The 20,869-nt window shown below is 38.8% G+C and overlaps 1 protein-coding gene across 2 annotated transcripts in view; it reads right to left on the bottom strand.

The window, feature by feature from the left end:
• Nucleotides 1-20,869, bottom strand: part of Abca12 (ATP binding cassette subfamily A member 12) — a 167,155-nt gene that overhangs the window by 12,244 nt on the left and 134,042 nt on the right. For both annotated transcript variants that reach the window (XM_040753380.1, XM_040753379.1), the window contains 9 exons: nt 17,026-17,153; nt 15,405-15,492; nt 12,875-12,980; nt 7,673-7,727; nt 6,920-7,097; nt 5,337-5,452; nt 4,185-4,344; nt 2,869-3,122; nt 211-415 (listed from right to left, as the gene is read on the bottom strand). In XM_040753380.1, the coding sequence (XP_040609314.1) occupies nt 211-415; nt 2,869-3,122; nt 4,185-4,344; nt 5,337-5,452; nt 6,920-7,097; nt 7,673-7,727; nt 12,875-12,980; nt 15,405-15,492; nt 17,026-17,153 (1,290 nt within the window). The remainder of the gene's footprint in view (nt 1-210; nt 416-2,868; nt 3,123-4,184; nt 4,345-5,336; nt 5,453-6,919; nt 7,098-7,672; nt 7,728-12,874; nt 12,981-15,404; nt 15,493-17,025; nt 17,154-20,869) is intronic.

Below are 20,869 nucleotides of genomic sequence, written 5' to 3'. Positions count from 1 at the left end.
AACAGTGAAAAGGGGCGCTTAGGACTTGCCATGTGCTGGGAGTGAATCTTCCCTGGCAACAGCAAAGATTCACACAGCAAACACCACACACACACACACACACACACACACACACACACACACACACACACACACACACACCTAGTCCATGAAAATACTCAGGACTTGAGTGTTCTGTTTCTAGAAGAAGACTAAAACCATGGTCCCTACCTCTCCAGCAGGTATCCCAAGGCTAATGTTGTTAACGGCTATTATCTTTTTGTGGATAAGTTGATAGGTCTTAGTGAGATGATGGAGTTGGACCAGATCAAACTCAGCTGCACCACTCTCGACTCTTAATCTCTCAGCACGCACATCTTCATCTTCATCTACTGTCTCCATGATAGGCGAGGAGACAAATTTTCTGAAGAAGAGCCTAAAAACCAGACCCAATAATTTTATAAGACAGATTCTGAAGTGATGCCACTCAGTCTGGATGCTTTAATGCTCTCACTTCTCTTGGGGCATGCTGCCTAGTGTTAGGCTGCTCTTAGATTTGCTACATTATCCTGTTTAAATGTCTAAAGTGGCAATAGTAGTGTTATTCCCATATTCTCTGCAACGCTTGTAAATATTGTTTACTTTCCCTGTATGAAATGTTTGCAGATCCTCTGTTAAAATTCAGAATACCAATTTCAGTAACAATGAGATGCATGCCGGAAAATCAGCTCCTAACCAGAATCATTAGTAGAACTCAATACCTGTGAGCCCCAAGTCATCCATCACTTTACCACTGTAACAACTGTCTCCTCCTCCCTCTCCTCCACCCCCTTCTTCGCCTTTTTCTTGCTCCTCTCCCACACTCTTCTTGCTCCCCTACTCTCTCCATCTCTTCTTCCTCCTCCCGTTTACTGTGGTGAGTCTAAAATGAGATCTACACTCAACAATATTCTCTTTTCTCTCTTTATTTTTTCAAGAGAAGGGAGCTAGAACCCAGCACAGTACTGCTGGCAATCTGCAGGTCTCTCTTAAGCTCATCCATAATCCAAGTGTTATTTATTCTGTATTCTGTTTACAGCTAATGTCTCATCTCAGATCCAAGAAATAATTTAGGATTACCAGCCCTACCTCAGTGTCTTGCCCAGCAAACACCAAATCAAAAGAAAAACAAACACTTTAAAGTCCAGTAAACCAATCATTTCACGTCTACCTTGGAAGTGTATTCTTTTAAACAGTACCAGGATTCCACAAACTGGTGTTTTCTTTGTATCTTCTCTAGTCTAAAGCCCACTCATGCAGTCAGTCTCCAAACATTGAAATGCCCCAGAATCCTCAGCCATGAACTGATTTTCTTCTTACTTCTATCCCTACTGTAAGCTTGAGTCTTACATGTATTTATCAGTTACCTCAAACTACTCCTGTGTCTCTGACTCTTGCATTCCAATCTGCACTGCCTCTACAAGATTACACCTGCTAATGCATCATGGGAGCATGGTGCTCTCTGGTCAGTAGCCTTTGGTAGACTGCCATTGGTTTGTCAAATAAAGTCCAAACCAGATCTCTCTGCTAAGCATTAAAGGGATCCCATAACTTTTCAACCATACAATAAGCCTGGAAGACCTACATTTCATCACATTCATTCTATCTTCTAATCAAATTATATAATTTTCCTTAAGTAGTCTACAATATTTTCCTTTTTCTTCTTTCCTTCTACTATTACTTAATTAAAATTTTATTTTAATTGATAATACAGGTATGTATTAAAGTCCAAATGGTACTCTAAAATGGAATACGAAAAAGCAATAAGTATTCAAACAACACTTCCAATAAAGGTAATCTGTTTTAAGAAAGTAAATTTCTTTTTAGCTCACATGGTAATATATAATACTCATTTCTTAACCTTTCACTTTGGTTTAATAAATATTGGAGCAAATATTACATATATAATTGGATCATTGACTCTGTGTATGTGCATGTTTTATGTGTGTGTGTGTTTGATTACATATGTGCAAGCATACGTGACCAAGCACACTTACGCAGAAAAGGATATTAGGTGTCCTGCCATAAGATCATTCTTTACTCATCCTTTGAGGCAGAGTCTGTCGCTGAACCCAGGGCTTGCGGTTTTGGTTAAACTGGGTGGCTAACAAGCCCCAGGGATCTGTCTGTCTCATCCTGCACCCATCAATGCTGGGGTTACAGTCATTTGCTGGGATAGGGTTGACTTTTCATGCAGGTTCTGGGCATCTGAATTCTGGTCCTCATGCTTACATAGCAAACATTCTTCTCCACTGAACCACATTCACTGTGGCTCAATGTAATAGAATGCTGGTTGTTTCTGCTCTTTTGCTATTAGAAATGGTCAGTATGGTGAATAACTTTGCATATGCAAGTCTGAGTTTGTGGTATAACCTGTAGGAACACCTCCTAGGAAGGCAGTGCTGGATCAGGGTAAATCCATGCAGCTGTGTCCCTCTTTTCCTGTTTGATGTTCTCACACTTCATCCCAGTCATCTTTCCTGAGACTCACTGTCCACACCACACACTCACACTATGTTTTCACTTCTGACCTTCAGGTCTTTACTATATTCCTCAACTCGACCTTTTTGTCTATATGCCTATCTTCTCTCCATCTCCATAAAAGACTGACTTTTAGTCTCTTTAAGGTTAAAAACTATGCTTAATTAATTTTTCTGCTTATTCCACATAAGTGCTTCCAAACATATGGAAAGGCTGTTTACTATTACAGATTTTACTAGAGTTAAATGAATGATAAGTTATGCTGCCATGTGTTTAAAAGGTCTTAGGGTAGACTTTCTCTTGTTACTAGGAAACACCAAGATGATTGCTCATCCCTGAATATGCTGACGTGAATATCATGGGCCTTACCTTAGTTTCTTTATCAGCCACTCATTGATTAGGAGCCGCAACAAGAAAAACATGGTGCCCTGGGAAACCAAGGCTACAAACATTGCACCTAGTTTATCCATTTCGAAGGTTTCACTTGGATATTCCACACCATATGCCTTCAAGAAATCCAGGACTGCTTGTTGCTGAGAGAGTTCTATCAAACCGTAGCCAAAACAGAATTGAGGGAATATCAGGAAAATTCGCTTGAGGGTTTCAGAAATAAGTTCTAGAGTCTGAAATAAGAACAATGACAAACTTCAGTTTTAGGATCCCAACAATTTGACAAACATTTAAAAGCAAATAAAGACACAGGGGGAGGCTGTGCAGATTGGCAGCTATTTCACATGTGTGCTGGAGTTGCATGTTGTATTTGCTATACAAATAGCAGAATTTGTCATCAAAATACAAGTAAAATATGTTTTCTCTTGAAGTGTCGCAAGGTTCAGGCCCAGTCCTGGAGGCAAGGTCATTTCTAGACCTGCCTTAAATTAGAGGGGAGATAAGTCTGGCAAGAATGGTGGTATCCAAAACAGCATCAGTGGATTCCTGAGTGAGAGAAGGCTCAGGAAAGCTTCTGACCATAGGGAATCTCATCCGGGGGAGAGGCTGACATGCTGAAATGAGGTGGAAGGAGAGGCAACAGATAGCAAAGGGGGCACAAATGGCTCGTTTTCACGTTATTCACGCTCGAGGCCAACTACTTCCTCCTCCTGATTTTCCTTCCTCCTCCTGGAGTGTCCTTGTCTATTCCTCACCTCATTCCATTTCCTCTCTATTCTTTTCCATTCAATTGCCTGACACTGTTAATCCTTCTCTTTCACTAATCATAATTGTTAGCTCTGAATGGAGAGTGATGCTTACAATGAAGTAGATTCCAATACATGATTGAAAAGGAATGAATTAGGTTGTTTTTTTTTCTGTATGAGTGTTCAAATGAATCGTAACCCACCGCCATATAACTAAGCCATTCTTGTCACCACTGAACCTTAAGGATTTGTTAGTGAGAAAAATGTTCAATTGACCAACTGGTGTCATACAACCTATCTGATTTCATATCTGTCAGTTTACTCAAGACCTAGCAAAAGTCAATATTATTAACACTCAGTGAATACAATAATAAGCATTAGCCCAGAGAGCTTAATTTTTCAAGATATACTTTCTCCTTTTCTAAACTTAATAAAATCAAATGATGGTCTTTTCTATTTAAATACAGAGTAAAGAAAATCTTTTCACATGGAACATGTTAAGGGTTCTATTAGTTTGCTGAAGTTTAACTGACAGATAAAGGGCCTTACCGGATCGTTGGGCTTTTCTTTGGAAAGAAAGTACACCACCGACAAAGAAACAATGGAATTGATGCCAAAAAATAGGTTGACACAGACATAAGTGATGAAGGCCATTCCTGTTTCATGGAAGAGACCAGCCAGCAAATACATCCAAGAAAATGTTGCATAGCTGTAGGATAATAATACTAAAAGTTAAAATTATGCCTCAGTTATTCTACTCTACAAAACAATAAAATAAAACTAGATGGGGTTCCAGAGGAAAAGCAAACATGAGTGATGAGTAGTGAAGCCCTGAAGCTAGGTCTCTATTTCATTCCTCATTTTGACACACACACACAAAACCCTTCAAAGATGTTTTTTAAAATGACAGCAAGGAACCTCTCTTTAAAAAAAACAAATAGTTTTCCATCATCACAACTATAAACTAATCCTCTTTGGGGCACAGTGTTACCCTGACCAGGTAAGATTTCTGCTGCTCAGAAATAGGAGTTCAGCCTGAGTAAATCATATCATTTAAAATCAAGGAAAGATAACGACATCATGATAGGTAGCTAAGCAATCAAGATCTGGAGGGAAGACAGGTGGCCTCAGTTTTACAAAAATGAGCACCTGCAGTTTTAAATATTTCTAGACACAGAAAGGCCCCATAGTTACCCAAGTTTTTAACTAAAAGATACTACCCATGCTTTTATAGTAGAGCCACCTTTTCTACTAAACATCAATTACATTATGCAACCAACCTGTATTACTCTACCATAGAAACAACAGTATGTAAGCCCCTAAGCACCTCTAAAAGACAAACAAAAATATACAGAAATAAACTTACATATACCTAATAAAGCCATATATAGTCATCTAATTTGTCAGTAAATATATCCATCCATATTCACATGTTTCTGGTTATTCTAAAATATCCATTTTATATAATTTAGATTATGTGTGTAAGTTGGTACAATACGTGATACCCAGTAAATTCCTGTTAGTGATAACAACATTAATTTTCAAAAGTATATGGACTAGCAAGTGTAATATATTGCTAGTCTTCACTAATGTTAAATGACCCCAAGACAATAGTAAATTTGCTAATGAGACTAAGATCCTATGTGTCTAGGAGTGCTTACTTCTGTTAACTCTTTTTCCATTGCTTAATCAGCAGCTTACCCAAATAGCAAAAGTAGAAGAGACACAGCTCCTAGATTATTTTCACTGTAGAAGGCAGGTAGCTTGAAAATTGCGATGACACCAATTGAAAATGCTACAGGGACCAAGTAAAAGACCTATGAATATAGAGAAAACAATGTTGAATATATGGAGAACATTCTTTTTAAATCAATAAGCCATCTAGTTTAAAGCTGCAATAAGTTGACCTAGAAAAAGTCTGAAGGAATGAATTTCTATTTATCATCCTGTTGCATGCAGCATTCAGCTTACTTTACATTTATTTCACTTTAGAATTTGTCTTCTCTGATATGAGGTCAAGGCAGTTTCCATCTATATAGATATACAAGAAGTCCCTAATGTTCCTGCCTCAAGGCTTAAGACTTGGGATCATTCAGTGACAGAGGTTCTGGAAGAAAGATAAGAAAGCCAGGTTTCTTGGTATTAGAGTCAGTCCTCCAAGTATTGATTTCATTTTGGATGCTGCTGCTCTCTCACATGGCTGCTTTCTGAGGTTTGGTTATCAGTGTTAGGCATTCCGTGCAAAACAGCAGGGCAACAGTTTTCACACGTTCTTGAAATCACAGGTACATGAACAAAAACCTCAGTATTCTGTTGACAAGTAAAGATATTAAAGGCTGGAGAGTTTGCAGCAAGATGCACACATCGTAGCTGGGGGTGCCTCAACTTAGGGGTGGTGGTCAAGGGAATTTTGTGAATTGCAGTGATCATCAGTATTTAGACAACAGGATCTCAGTACTAAGTAGACCTTCACAGAGCACACATTGAAGCTTCCTTAACATTTAAGCTCCATGAAGTCCAGAGCAGTCATTAGCATTATTTTAGACTTGGCTTCAGAAACAAGCACATTTCAGAGCTCACTGGATGCATTAACAAAATGGATCTGCGGTTAATTACTCTCCAACTCTTCAAGCCAATGATCTTGACAACTCAGACAATAGCCGCAATCATGGGCAAATGCATACTCATCTGGGCTCTTGGCCAACATTGGTACATTTGGAGACAAGACTGATCATTTAAACTTGGGGAACATTTCACATAAAGGAGAGTGCTATCAGTGAGATACATCCTTACTTGTCTCTGGTAATCTTCTCTAGTGTGTCATTCAGCAGGAGCTATGACTTGGAATTTTTCACTATTAGTTGATTAAATTTTTATAAGCTTGATTATTTGGCACAACGGGGTAATGCTGTTAAGCTTCTATTTTGCCACAGTAGTGGTTCTCAGACTTCAGTGTGCTTAAAAACCACCTGGGGGACCTTGTTTGAAATGCATACTCTCCACACTCCATTCCCAAGACACAGATTTAATAGACCTGGAGAAGGGCCCAGGAATATGCATGTTAACATGCACTCTGGGAATCTGATATTTTAGAGATAAGCAGAGGTAGGTTTTTTCCCCCTCCAACCATCAGAGGAATATAAGCCAGAGTCAATTGATTTTTCTTAATTTGCTGTCCTTGCAGTAATAATTTGAATAATTAAAGCAAATAGCACTTGAATATAAAGCTGATAGACTTCTATTCAATTGATCCTGTCTCTTTTGCAGTGACAAAAATTACTCACCATGTCATAGATGAAATTTGTCACCCAGTAACATGTCACACCAATGCCGGAAATGTGTTGCAGTTGCTTGGCTTTGGTCTGATGCTCCCTGACAATGTAGGTGACAAAGCTGGCAGTGGTGACAGAGTAGCCCATCAGGATGGACAGCGCCACTAAAATATCGATTAAACTGCTGATTCTATCATGAGCAATAGGGAGAGGAAAGTACACATAAGTTTTTGGAGCTCTTCCCCTTTCAGGAAGATTCATGACTAAGACTATCAACCAAACAGTACATGAGCTGGCTGTGACACAAAGAAGGTCTCCTGAAAGGCAGCCAGATACTATCTTCGACATGCCTCTGCTGTGACCCTGGGAGAAATGTCGCGCTAGCGCATCTGAATTGGCTGGGAATGTGTCATAGAAAAGCCTCGGTCTCCAAGGGCTGCAGAGTGTATGTAAGGGATATATAGATCTTGAGCAAAGAAACAGTACTTAAATGCTATGCAGGGGAGTTGAAATGATGAAGTGCTTGTGCAGTTGACTTGTAGCAGCAGCAGATTCAGTGAATCTGCAGTCAAAAGCTCTACTTGGCAGCTCTCCTCCACATCCTCCCAGAGCCTTCTTTTTATCCCAGCCAGTGACTTATATTACCAGCCCTCCTAGATTGACATTCATTTGGATACCACTGTGATTTCCAATTATTGTGCATTATACAGAAGCTCAGCCATGCCAATGAGAAAGGAGCCACGCCAAGGCAGGAGATATGCTTACGTAGCTTGTTCCTGGTCTTGTACCCCTGGATAAGGATGGCTATACATGATGATCCCTGGAAGAGGAAAAGTTCTGCTGTCAGAGGGTATTTGGTTTATCAAGAGCATCGACTTTTATATGGATGATATACAATGCTTTATTTCTTATGGGATGAGCCCAAAAATTGTACTTCAAAGATTTTCATTTAAAGGAAAATGTTTTCCTCCCTTCTTCCCACCATGTCCCTGTGACTACTGGTTTTCTCTTAATAAGAAAAGGAACGCTGTCTACTTGTGTGGGGGACCTTCTGGAGAAAGAAAAGATCATACGTTTCTTATACAACATGTGCCATAGTTGGGAGAACATTCAAACGATTGCTTCCTGTGTTCTTCTGTCTGATCATGCCTATTTGCTTTTCAGCTTTATTTCAGAAATATAATGCATTTAAATAAACAACTCATATGGGCATCCAATTGTGTGAGCCCCTCTAAAGAGCAGGTACCATTCCAGCCCTCCTTTCTGAGCTAATGATAGTGGCCAAGAAACATAGTTCCCTAAGAAGATGGCCCCTCCTCTTTTACTACTTCTAAGAGGCTTATTGTTTGAAAGTCCTACCGACCAGAGTTGGAACTGGGAACCTCAGTGTTGCATTTCCATAACATCCCGAGAAGCCTCAGAGCTTCTATCTACCTCCATATTAAATTAGTAGCCATTTAATTCCACCACAACCACAAATTATTGGGTTGTCACAGAGTTGTTTATTATTTCTGAGTTGGAAGCAAGGACCTTTCCTGTGTTTTTGTTAAGGCTCTTGCTTAGCCAGAGTTTTAAGTGGACATTCGAGTTTGCCAAAGGCATACATAATTGAAGGCAGAATGTATACTATCTAGATAAATGTGGGAAACAATGGTAATGCAAGAGACTGAGGATATCCTCTGTACACAAGGAACGATAAACTGAGCAACAACTTTTGTACTTATACCAGAGTGCAATATTTGTGTGATTTCTTAAGCTAGCTTAAATTTATAGCTTTTATTAAGAAGAGTGGGACACTTTAAGCTGAGTTCCTCAACAATAGTGTGCTGGATAGCCTTATGTCAACTTGGCATAGCTTTGTATCATCTGAGAGGAGGGAACCTCACTTGAGAAAACACCTCCATAAGATTGGGCTTTAGGCAAGCTTGTAGGACATTTTCTTAATTAATAATTGATGTGGGAGAACCCAGTCTATTGTGGGTGGTGCCATCTATGGGCTGGTGGTCCTGGGATCTATAAGAAAGCAGGCTGAGCAAGGCATGAGGAACAAGTCAGTAAGCAGAACCCCTCCATGGTCGGCCTCTGCATTGGCTTCTGCTTTCCAGTTCCTGGCCTGTTTGAGTTTTTGACCTGACTTCCTATCATGATGAACAATGATATGGAACTGTAATCCAAGTCCTTTTCTTCTCCGTGATGTTTTGGTCATTGTGTTTCACCACAGCAATATTAACCTAACTAAGCTAAATAGCATGTTGAAAAGAATACACATTTTTTTTAAAAGACGAAAGTAACAACAACAACAAAAACCACTTTGACCTCTGATTTCCATCACATTATAGGGAAATTTACTTTTCTTATTTTCTGTGAAAACTAATGACCTCTGTTTTGTTATATTTTTATTTATTATTATTATTATTATTATTATTATTATTATTGGTTTTTACGAGACAGGGTTTCTCTGTATTGTTTTGGAGGCTGTTGGTCCAGCCCGGCCTCAAACTCACAGAGAGCCGCCTGCCTCTGCCTCCCGAGTGCTAGGATTAAAGACGTGCGCCACCACCGACTGGCGTATTTTTATTTCTTAAACTAGCTCTCAGTGTGATGTCCTGGTTAGCCTGGAACTCACTATAAAGACCAGGTTGATCTTGAATTTACAGAGATGAGTCTATCTTTGCCTCTCTCCTGAGTACTGGGATTAAAGGTGTTGACTAGTATGCCCTGTAGCTTTTTTTTTTTAAACAAAAGGCCTATTTTTCTCTTAACCCTTTTTAAAGCTTGCTAAATTATAATACACACAGAAATGTTTATCTTTTATTTATACTTTCTATTCCTGAAATGAAGAAATACTTTCATTTAACCAGAGGAATCATTGTAAATATAGTTTTGCCTACTCTGAAAAATGTGGAATTAGGTGTTTGCATGAGTATATATTGAAAGATGAAGTAACATATCAGGACTGGACTCCTTTATCATAAACATCCCCACAGCTGTCAGAGCATCTAACACAATGTTTTAGGTATATGACTGACCAATGGATGCTTATTAAAGCAAATCAAACATTAAATCTCCCTTAGTAACTTCCTCACATGCAGCTTACATCAAAAGGAGACATTTTCTGCAGTCTGTATAGGCATCAAGCTAAAATAAGATGCTTTCTGTTGGCCATCGCTGCTAAGGCAACAAAGGATAAGACTAAACAGCAGGGTAGGGGGAGCACATAGCTGTATAACATTTGTCAGAGAAAACACGCAAACCAATATTCTTTGGGAAGACAGAATTTTCACATGAAGTTAACCACTAGAGGGAACCCCATGAATATAACAGTTATTGACACTGCTGATGAAAGCTAATTAAAATATTTCATTAGCATATTAAGCTTCAGAGTAAATGAATTTTACAGCTAAAGTAAAACCCACTTCATTTAGAATCTAACAAAGGTGCTCCAAACAAGTAAAGGATGGTGAGGAAGAGGTGATGAGAGCAAATAGGTTGAATTTTGCAAACAAGCTCTCTTGCTGTGGGAGACCCTACACAGATTTCTTCTTTGAAAAGAATAAAATGTCTATGAGAAAGGGTAGAATGTTGCCACTTTTCATAAGTTTGAATAGTAAAAATTAATAAGGAATAGAAAATACACTGGTTTTAATTGATATATATTACTTCACTTAATTAAGCTTTTTAAAATTTTTTTTATTCTTTTGGTTTTTACGAGACAGGGTTTCTCTGTATTGTTTTGGAGGCTGTCGGTCCAGCCCGGCCTCGAACTCACAGAGATCTGCCTGCCTCTGCCTCCCAAGTGCTGGGATTAAAGGCGTGCACCACCACCGCCCGGCTTAAGCTTTATTTTAAATTGAAAAATAAATTTCATTTTAGGTTCAGCATACGTTTTATGCTCCTGAATTTTTTTATACTCCATAACTGAAAACACAATGGTTAGGCCCTACAACAGGCCTCCTGGAGCCTAGAGGGGATCCAGTTGCATTAGTCTAAGTAATGAACACTAATTATAAAGGAAACAAGGACATGGGTTTCTAGAAGCTGACCCTTTAGACGAGGTGACTTCCTCCTGTTCTTTGCTACTTCTCCCTGGCTATTTCTATAGCTGCTATGCTTTCATTACCTGTCCCAACAATATGTGGTTTTTGTTTTGTTTTGTTTTTTTGCTCTGAATACAACACCTCACAGAAGGGTTTGCAACCATATTTCAATCCAGGTTATGCTCAGCTGGCTTTTAGTCACCATGTCATTTTATTTACTACTTTTGACTTTGTCCTTTATTAATGCGCTCTACCTAAGGACTATCCATCTTGTTATTTTCTTTAAAGCTCTTCCTGCTAGGGGGAAAAAGCCAAACCATTTGGGGGGGCACTACTTCCTCTGAAAATATCCCCGAAGGCTCTGCTGCTGGAATGTGTATCTGACACTAGAGTTTACCTCCACAGTTATCAGCACATTAGCAGGCACCAGAATGCATGAGGGTGGGGTGATGAAAGAAAAAGGGGGCAGGGTCAGCTTTAATAAAGGAGAGTCTGTGTCATTTATCCTTCCTAATAGGCTGTTTATTAGGCCATGTCCTGGCCAGCAAATGTATTACTTCATTTTTCTCCCCCCTTGTTATTATTTTTTAGGATCGTATGGAAAAATAATTTGAGCAAGGCTCAAGGAGATGAAATGGTCTGATGAACAGTAATTGAATTAGAAAAAAATAAATCAACGTCTTTTAAATCCCTGCCCTGTTTAAAAGTGATGTGGAGGGCTTTAGAGAAACAAAACTGAAGCACATCTGGCTGAGGCTGGATAAACAGCTAGGGGCATCGGCAGAAGGAAGAGGTGGGACTCAGAAAGCCCCGAGTTCAAATCTCACTTTAGCAGATCAGTGGAAGCATGGGAGTGATGGGGAATGTTCTTCTGTGTATATGTTTGTCTTACTGGTTGATGAATAAAGCAATGTTGGCCAATAGGGAAGCGAGATAGGTAGGAATAGGAGTCTAGGAGGATTCTGGGAAATGTAGTAGAGAGAAGTTGCCATGTGATCCAGGCAGGAATTGACAGACCAGGGACAGAATCATTATATAAGCAGGGACAAGCAGGAAATTACTATCCTCTTCTCTTCCCTTCTCTGTGGAGATGCATGCAGACACCAAGGGTGTAAGAGGCCCAGACCTTTTCAGCAGTAAGATAAGGCCATGTGGAAATACATGGATTATTAGAAATGGGTTAATAATTTAGACAGAGCTAGCCAATAAGAAACCACAAGTAACGGCCAACAGCTTTATAACTAACATAACATCTGCATGTTTCTTTGGGGCAAAGAAGGGTAGTGGGACCTAGCCAGGCCAGAAAACCTCATGTCACATGGTAGTATAGTAATGTTAACCCCAAAGGGAGCTATAAGAAGCAGCAATATTTTGCATAACGTATGTGTTGTATTACAAGTGCTCCGTATATTTGGAAGTACTCTGGGTACAGTGTAGAAGTTTGTGTTTTAAAAGTTTTGTCTTCCTGACAGATTGTGGTGGTGTACAACTTTAATCTCAGCACTCAGGAGGCAGAGGCAGGCAGATAAATCTCTATTAATTTCAAGCCAGCCAGGGCTACAGAGTGAGGACTTGTCATTAAAAAAGTTGTCTGCATATAGATCTATGAAAAATAGTTATGAATGTCAGTCGGTCAGTTCTTGTCTGCAAACAAATAAGTAGTTCTGAAACAGTTTCCATGGGATATAGCAACTAGCAGTGAGAACAGAGTGGTAAGAAGTTCCGGTTACTTTCCTGACTTGACAAACAAGGAAACTAAATTAGTCTGAAGTTAAGGGTTATCCAGAATGTCCCATCTGGAAGGAGTTGGAGCTGCAATTCAGATGCCACAAACCACCTACAATAAGGGCGAGCAGCTACAATGAGCATATTCACATGGAAGGCTGTGAAAAAGACCATAATTAGCAATGGCTCTGAACAGTGACCCTACCGTGTCGAGCAGCATCGTACTCTGACATGTTCACTCTGAGGAGGAAATTGTTGAGGCTGTTGAGGTAAGCTGGGAGAGAGTGGTAGCCTTCTGGGTCATACCACACCTGTCAAATTTCAAAAGAAGACAAGATTAGGGTTGTATTCCAATAAATTAGGCACTCTTAACATCTGATAGGATGCCGTAAAGAAGAGCATCAATTTGATTCATTCCCTCTCTGAAAATAATGAGGTACCCTTGGAGTACTGATCATAGATGGATCTGTGAGTTTTCAGTTTATATATGGACAGAGAGTGGGGAGTCGGCTGTATTGAGTAACAGGACCGACTTAGCAGTTGCTCTAGATCAGTGGTTCTTAAACTGTGAGTTACCATCCCTTTGGGGGTTGAATAACCCTTTCACATATTGCATATTAGATAGCCTGAATGTCAGATATTTAAAATATGATTCACAACAGTAGCGAAATTTCAGCTACGAAGTACCAATGAAATAATTTTATGGTTGGGGTCACCACAGCATGAAGAACTGTATTAAAGGGCAGCAGCCCTTTAGGAAGGTTGGGAACCACTGCTCTAGATTCTTCTACAGGAAAAGCCTGAAATGAACTAAGGAGCCATTGTATCTCTGTAGCAGATCCATAATGATTGACTAGAGGGCTGGAGGGATAACTCAGCCATTAAAGGCTATGCTCACAACCAAAAATATAAGAGACTAGAATGAAGGCTCTCAATAGCAGTAATAAAGAAAAACAAATAGCAACAGAGCAGAGAAAGGATTTTTAACAAGTATGCAAGTATTGGGAACTTAACTACAAATTGACAGCTTTTTCTTAAACTTATAACTACTTTTTAAGTATAAGTAACTTAAAGGTTTGGCTTAAAACACTTTTTTATCATTTTTTATTTTAATTTTAAATAGCTTGTTTTACATGTCAATCCCAGTTCCCTCTCCCTCCCCTCCTCCCGCACTCCCCTTCCCCCCCACCCTCCCACCCTATTGCCAAATCCTTCCACATAGGGGATATCTAGAGTCTGTCATTTTACTCTGGGTAGGGTCCAGGCACTCCCCTAAGATTTTTAAAAACACTAATATGCATATAACAAAGCTTCTTTCAATGAATATTTTGTGTTTTTATATACTGAAATATTTTTTGTTGTTGTTTCTGTTGTTTTTAGGGAGGGAGAGGAAATGTGATTGGGCTGGGGAAAATTAATTAATTAATAATGAAAAATTATAGTTTTAAAATTCTTTCTGTGCCTAGTTAGGGAATAGTAACTCACAGGATGAGAGTTATGTTACCTTCCATATCAAAACTAAGGTGTTTAACATACTGGGCTGCTTCAGTTTAAATGGTCTTAATTTAAAATTGCATTCTGACCTACAGAGTTGTTATTTCATATTAGAAACCCCCTGAATTATTAAAGGACATTTACTCAGTGTGTGGAGAGAGGAGAGGAAGAAAAGGACACTGAAGTCCCAGGATTCTTATTTTCCACAGCTTTGTGACAGTCTGCCCCAGCAGTGTCTGGTGAATAAGGATGTAGTGAGAATGGAATGGTTTTTCTAAAAGAAGATGCTGGCGCTTGGCATAGAAGAGTCACTAACTAAATGAGCATTAATTGCTCCACTTTCTCCTCAATTGTATGTGTCTCTCAGTACTCAACGAGAAATGTTCAGAGGATATTAAATTTTTCTGTGACTAAAAATAAGTAAACAAATAAAATCTGGGTAGTCATATGTCTTTGGCTTGGTGACTAGCTTGTCTCAAAGCACTAGTGCTATCTGGGAGAAGAAAAAAGCATTGATGTTATTTATCTCCAGTAATTAGTTATTATTCCAGGTTCAGAGAGAAGCAAGGCTAAATTATACATACACACATTCCCAATCTCTAAAAGGCTGTGACACATACATAAAGAAAAGTGCATGAAGCATAAAGGCATGGTGAGACAAAAAAAAGTCTAAGGATCACACATATTAATCTGCCACACACTGAAACAATCACTGGAATACTGAGCCCCTCCCTGATCTCTAGCCTTCCAGATCACAGAACTGACCATTATTATTCCTTAAACAGTGTGGTTGAGCTTTCTCTACCCTGTAAGTTTATAGAAAGACAAACATGTTCCATGCACTTCTGTCTGTCTCTTTTTGCTTATCACTGATCCACAAGAGATTCAGCCTGCTTGATATCTAGAGCAGAGTGCTTTCATCTTTTGTTTTCATTATTGAAAGTTCTACTGGATGGATGAATGGATGGATGGATGGATGGATGGATGGATGGTGAATGAATATGAACTGATGTGTTTATTCCATTTCAGAAGGCGTTTGGAGCTGTGTTTTGGGCTCTTGTGAGAAGCACAGTACTGTGTTTACTTGTCATATGGATCTCATGTATTTGTGCCTCCTTAGAGTACATGCATGCACCACTGAAAACTGGTTTATATGTTCGTGTTTCTCACTTAAAAATGCTTAATATATCAGTTTCACTTCCTTATTTATATGACCTCCCAGGAGAAAGACCCAACTTTACCTTAGCAAGAGTTCTATTGACAGGAACTGCTGTTATATCAAAACGAAGGTCGTTAGTCAAATTCAGCCCAAAACTCCAACCTCCATATCTACATAGAGCAACAAAATTTATATTTGTTTTACTGGAAAAAAATCTTCTGAAGTTGATCTAAAATATTTAAGTAGGAGCTTATATTTTCTTTTCCATCCAGAACACAAAACAGAATGAAATAAATACAACATGATAAATATTTTCTATTGATTCTTCGTATCATATTTTAACTCAAGTATACATCACAACTAACTAAAGGTAAAAGATTAATGTAATCTTTCTGGGGTGGTGACTTATGCATGTGGTTTCAACACTCAGGAAACTGAGGAAAAAAGAGCTGCTATGAGTTCCAAGGCATCCTGAGTTACAACATGAGATTCTGATTAAATAAAAATTCCAAAAGAAACGGATCATTAAGCCACTGCATATAATCAATGAGCATTCTGAGAAGAAATGATCTAATCTAAAAGCTCAACATTACTTAAATGTTCCTTTTAGACAATGTAATTATTGTCTTTTTTCAAATTAATTCATTTCTAGTCTTAGATTATTGTTTGTTCCTACATTTTTTCCTCTAAGATGCTTGAATGTGAATTTGGCATGTCAGTTTATGGTCTTCATAAAAACTGACTTTAAAATCCAAGTAATAATTTTCAGTATAGACTAGTTTAGATATTCACAAAATTAGATTCAACTTAAAACATAGGGCACTGCAATTTACACTACCTCATCCTAGATGTGATTTCACAGAGATATAATTTTGACAGGCAAATGATACTATAACTTGCAATTTTAGGCTAGTTTTTCATAATGAATCCTCTTTTGAAATAAATTTACTTTATTATAAAATATCTGACTATATGAAACACTTAATATACCCTAGTATAGAAAATATTTGTTTGTAACTAAACTCATGTCTGTGGAAATTTCAGGGAGAAAAATAAGAAATTATTAATAGTGGCTATAGATGGGTATAAAAGTAGTGTTTTTTCCCTCTTCTTTTGCTTATCTTTAACTTAACAACATTTCCCAGTGAATGTGAAGAATTTATGTACATTGAGAAATGATGGGGAGATGGAGGAAAGGAGGAAGTTTTGACTAAGTTAATGGGCTTTACATCATGGAAAATGTGCAGGGAACTGGAGGACAAGGCCTTGCACACACAGGGCACTTTGTCTACTCACAGACTTGATCTGCATTTTGAGAAATTTTATTAAACTCAGGCCAACCGTCACAAAAAGCCATGCTTTGAAACTCCAAGTATGTACAAGGCAGTCAATAACTCCTTCATAGCTTTGAGATAAAAACAAGTACAGATTCAACAATACATTTTAAGATGTTAAAAAGCCAGTGATTTTTGCTCAAATTAATCTTAATTTAGTCATTACCTGAATTTCAATGCATAAAGCTATGTATACAAAATAAAATGCTGAACCATAAAAACTGCATCAATGACCAGATGAATCAAATCAAAACAATGATCAATTTAACCATATAAATAATTTGCAACTATTGTCTCTACTATCTCAAAAATCTGTTATCATAAAGATCAGAAATCAATTAATTGTGTTATATAAACAGACTGTTTTACCTTTTCTGCACAAAATGATTTGCAGTTGATATAAGATAATTTTCCATGTGGTTTCCAGTAAGGTTATAAATAACTTGGGAAGAATAAATTCTTCTGTGAGGTGGGGAATAGTTAAATTTAGGGCATTCCTGGAAAATAAAATGAAATTAAGTTCTTCCTTCTTGTCCTGCGTAAGTTAAAGAGACAATGCCAATGTCTACTGGTTTGTTCATTACTGCAAAGGTTAAGGTATCATCCAACTGCCCTTTGAATTCCAAAACTTAGGAAAAGAACTGCCAAAAAATTGGAACAATTATTATTTATATAGAGTATATGCGTGTGTTTAGGACTCACCTACAGCAAATATGTGGAAACAGAAATATCTCAACTATATCAAGAATTTACAGGGAATAAAAAAGGACACTGCCTCAAATTTAAAAATAGCATTATGAGAAGAAACCCTTGAAAATGACAGCAGTGAATGGAGAGTTTACAATGGGTTAGTTTTAGCTACTTAACCTAAGAGTTAAAAGGTCATTAAATATATTGGTTTACATATAAATTTTATGCATTAGTTTTTGTATACATGTATTTATTATTTAAGGGCTAATTTTAGGCATACAGAAAAGTAACAAATGTAGCAATGGTAGTTATTGTGTCTCCTTGAACCACTAGGAACATCTTAACATAGAGACCATATTTTTATTTATTTATTTACTTATATGGGATTTTAAGACAGGATTTCTAAGTCACTTTGGAAATCAGTATGGAGATTCCTCAGGATAATTGGAATGAGTCTACCACAAGATCCAGCAATTCTACTCTTAGGCATATACCCTAAAGACGTGCATTCATACAATAAGGACATCTGTTCAACTATGTTCATCGCAGCATTATTTGTAATAGCCAGATTTTTGTTTTTTGGGTTTTTTGTTTGTTTGCTTGTTTATGTTGAGTCAGGAAGACTCCCTTAAATGAGCCATGTGAGTCTCTGCTTGTCTCCAGCAAAACAAACTCCACCTGAGAAAAATGCTGCTACCAAAAGGCCATGCTTCTCTCTGTTCCTTTGTTTCTAAAATTTCTTTTAAGCTTTTGTTATTTTACATGGACATTCATATCTCACTTCTGACACTATTTGTAGAGTGTAATTTTTCCTTGTCAGTCGCCTGGGCCCTGCCACAGTTGTAGTTCCCAAATAACACACAAGACACTGTATTAATTATGAAGCTGTTGGCTGTTTGCTTGTTTTTTTACTGACTATCTTTGACTTACGTATTTAACCCATAATTGTTAATCTAAGTACTTCTCCTACGGAGAAAGGGTCTGGACTTCTTACTTCTATGGCGGCCACATGATGTCTGCCTGTGTCTCTCTTTCCGAGAATCCTCCTCAACTCCTAGTCCCACCTATCTTGTTTCCCTATTGGCCAACAGTGCTTTATTGACATATACACAGGACTTCCCCATCACAATGGAATCTTGAAATTCCCAGGTAAATGGATGGCACTAGAAGAAATCATCCTTAGTGAGGTAACCCAGCCACAAAAAGACAAACATGGTATGTACTCACTCATATATGGATTTTAGACATGAGTCAGGGGAGTGCCAGCCTAAAATCCCAGTGCCACAGAGTCTGGGAAACAGAGAGAACCCTAAGAGAGATATGCATGGTACCCTGGAGAAGGGGAATGGGACAGGATCTCCTGAGTAGATTGGGAGCATGGGGGGAGGGGAGAGGGAGTGGAGAGAAAGAGAGGGGGAGAAGAGGAGGGGAGAGGAGGACATGGGGGAGCAGAAAGGTTGAGTTGGGGTGGAGGGGGGAGAATAGAGGAGAGCAGGATGAGCGATACCATAATAGAGGGAGCCATTATAATGGTTTGAGGTGAGATCTGGCACCAGTGAGATTTCCAGAGATCTATAAGGATGACACCAAATAGCATTTTAAGCAATAGTGGAGAGGCTACTTTAAATGCCCTTCTCTGATAATGAGTTTGACGACTAACTTATATGCCATACTAGAGCCTTCATCCAGTGGCTGATGGAAGCACAGGCAGACACCCACAGCTAAACACTGAATTGAACTCCTGGAACTCAGTTGCAGACTGGGAGGAGTGATGAGCAAAGGGATCAAGACTGGAATGGTGAAACCCACAGAGACAGCTGACCTGAACAATGGGGAGCTCATGGACCCCAGACTGATAGCTGAGAGGCCAGCATGGGACTGATCCAGACCCCCTGAATGTGGGTGCCAGTGAAGGGGCCTTAGCAATCTATGGGGCCTCAGGTAGTAGATCAGTGATGGGAGATGTCATTCTGAAATCTGTCTCTTATTGGTTGTTGAATAAAGCACTGTTAGTCAATAGAGAAGCAAGATAGGTGGGACTAAGAGTCGAGGAGGACTCTGGGAAGGAGAAACACAGGGAGCCACGATGTAGAGCTGTAATAGGGGTAAGAAGTCCGAACCCTTACTCTGTTAAGATAAATACTTAGATTAACAATTATGGAGTAAATACTTAAGTCAGGGATAGCCAGTAAGAAACCAAGCAAACGACCAACAGCTTCATAATTAATATAGCCTCCTGTGTGTTCATTTGGGACTGATGGGGCTCTGGAACGAGACTGGTGGGAAGGCTTTTCTCTACAGATCAGTACTTATCCCTGGCATACAAATGGACTTGGGGAGCCCATTCCACATGGAGGGGGTACTCTCTCAGCTTCGACACATGGGAGAGGGTCTAGGTCCTGCTCTGGATGATATGACAGATTTTGCAGATACCCCCATGGAAGGTCTCACACTCACAGGGGAGGGGAGGGGAGATGATGGTGTGGGGAGTTGGGGGATTGCTGAAGGCAGGGGAGGAGGAGAGGGAGAGGGAGCTAGGAGTGATTTGTGAAACAAGCTTGTTTCTAATTTAAATAAAAAAAACTTAAAAAAGGAAAAGACAGAATTTCTAGCTCAGACTGGCCTCAAACTTACTTTGTACCTGAAGATTCCATTCTCCTGCTTCTCCCTCCCAAGGACAAAGATTACAGGTGTGCATCACTCTGCCCAGTTTTGGAACTTGTGTTTACACACTTATTTTTACACTTGGCTTTCTACATTTCATAGCAACCTAGCTTTCATTTGGCTCCTGATGTCTCGTGGCCATGATACTTAGTCTGCAGAGAGTCTAGCACAATGCAGTTTTGCCTTTCTTCACTCACACCAAGTCCCAGAACCAGAGGCTCACAGTGTATGGGAGCTATATAAAGTTGAAGATTCTTCTGAAATGCCAAAACTGGATTTCACTGTTGCATCTACCCAAAGATCAAACTTTAGAATGGCATTGGCTTCCCAGTTAATCAGAGGAAGATGTCTCCATGTAGACTTTACAGGTCTGAAGATTTTTACCAAATTATATTATACATGTAAAGAAACACATATATTACAAAGATGGGTTTTGACAAAGGAACACATCCACAAAATTAGCAACTAAGGCAGATGGCAGAACCCCACCAATTCACAAACCTCCTTCTCGCACTCCCTGCAAATTGCTACCATCCCTCAAAGAACATAGATAAGGTTTTAGTCACTTAATTTTTAAGCTAGCACACAAAATAATGGGTTTGCTGCTGCTGTTGTTGTTGTTGTTAAATTAAAACAGGGAGTGAAAACTCTAAATGGTAGGTGAGACTAACATTTAAAACTGAAAGATTCCAAAGTTACTAAAAATGGTTCTTACTGTTATTAACTATCTTGCATAGGTACACCAAAACGGGCTATGCTCACTGGAAATATTTTCATTGTAAGGTGTTGTAGTAAGGTCAAGGTACAACTTTCTTATACTTGAAGAAATCATTGAGAAAAAAAGCAACTCCTCTGGCAT

This window comes from Mesocricetus auratus, unplaced genomic scaffold, assembly GCF_017639785.1.
Source record: "Mesocricetus auratus isolate SY011 unplaced genomic scaffold, BCM_Maur_2.0 Super-Scaffold_100010, whole genome shotgun sequence".
Taxonomy (NCBI): Eukaryota; Metazoa; Chordata; class Mammalia; order Rodentia; family Cricetidae; genus Mesocricetus; species Mesocricetus auratus.
This window is presented reverse-complemented; position numbering and strand designations above follow the sequence as displayed.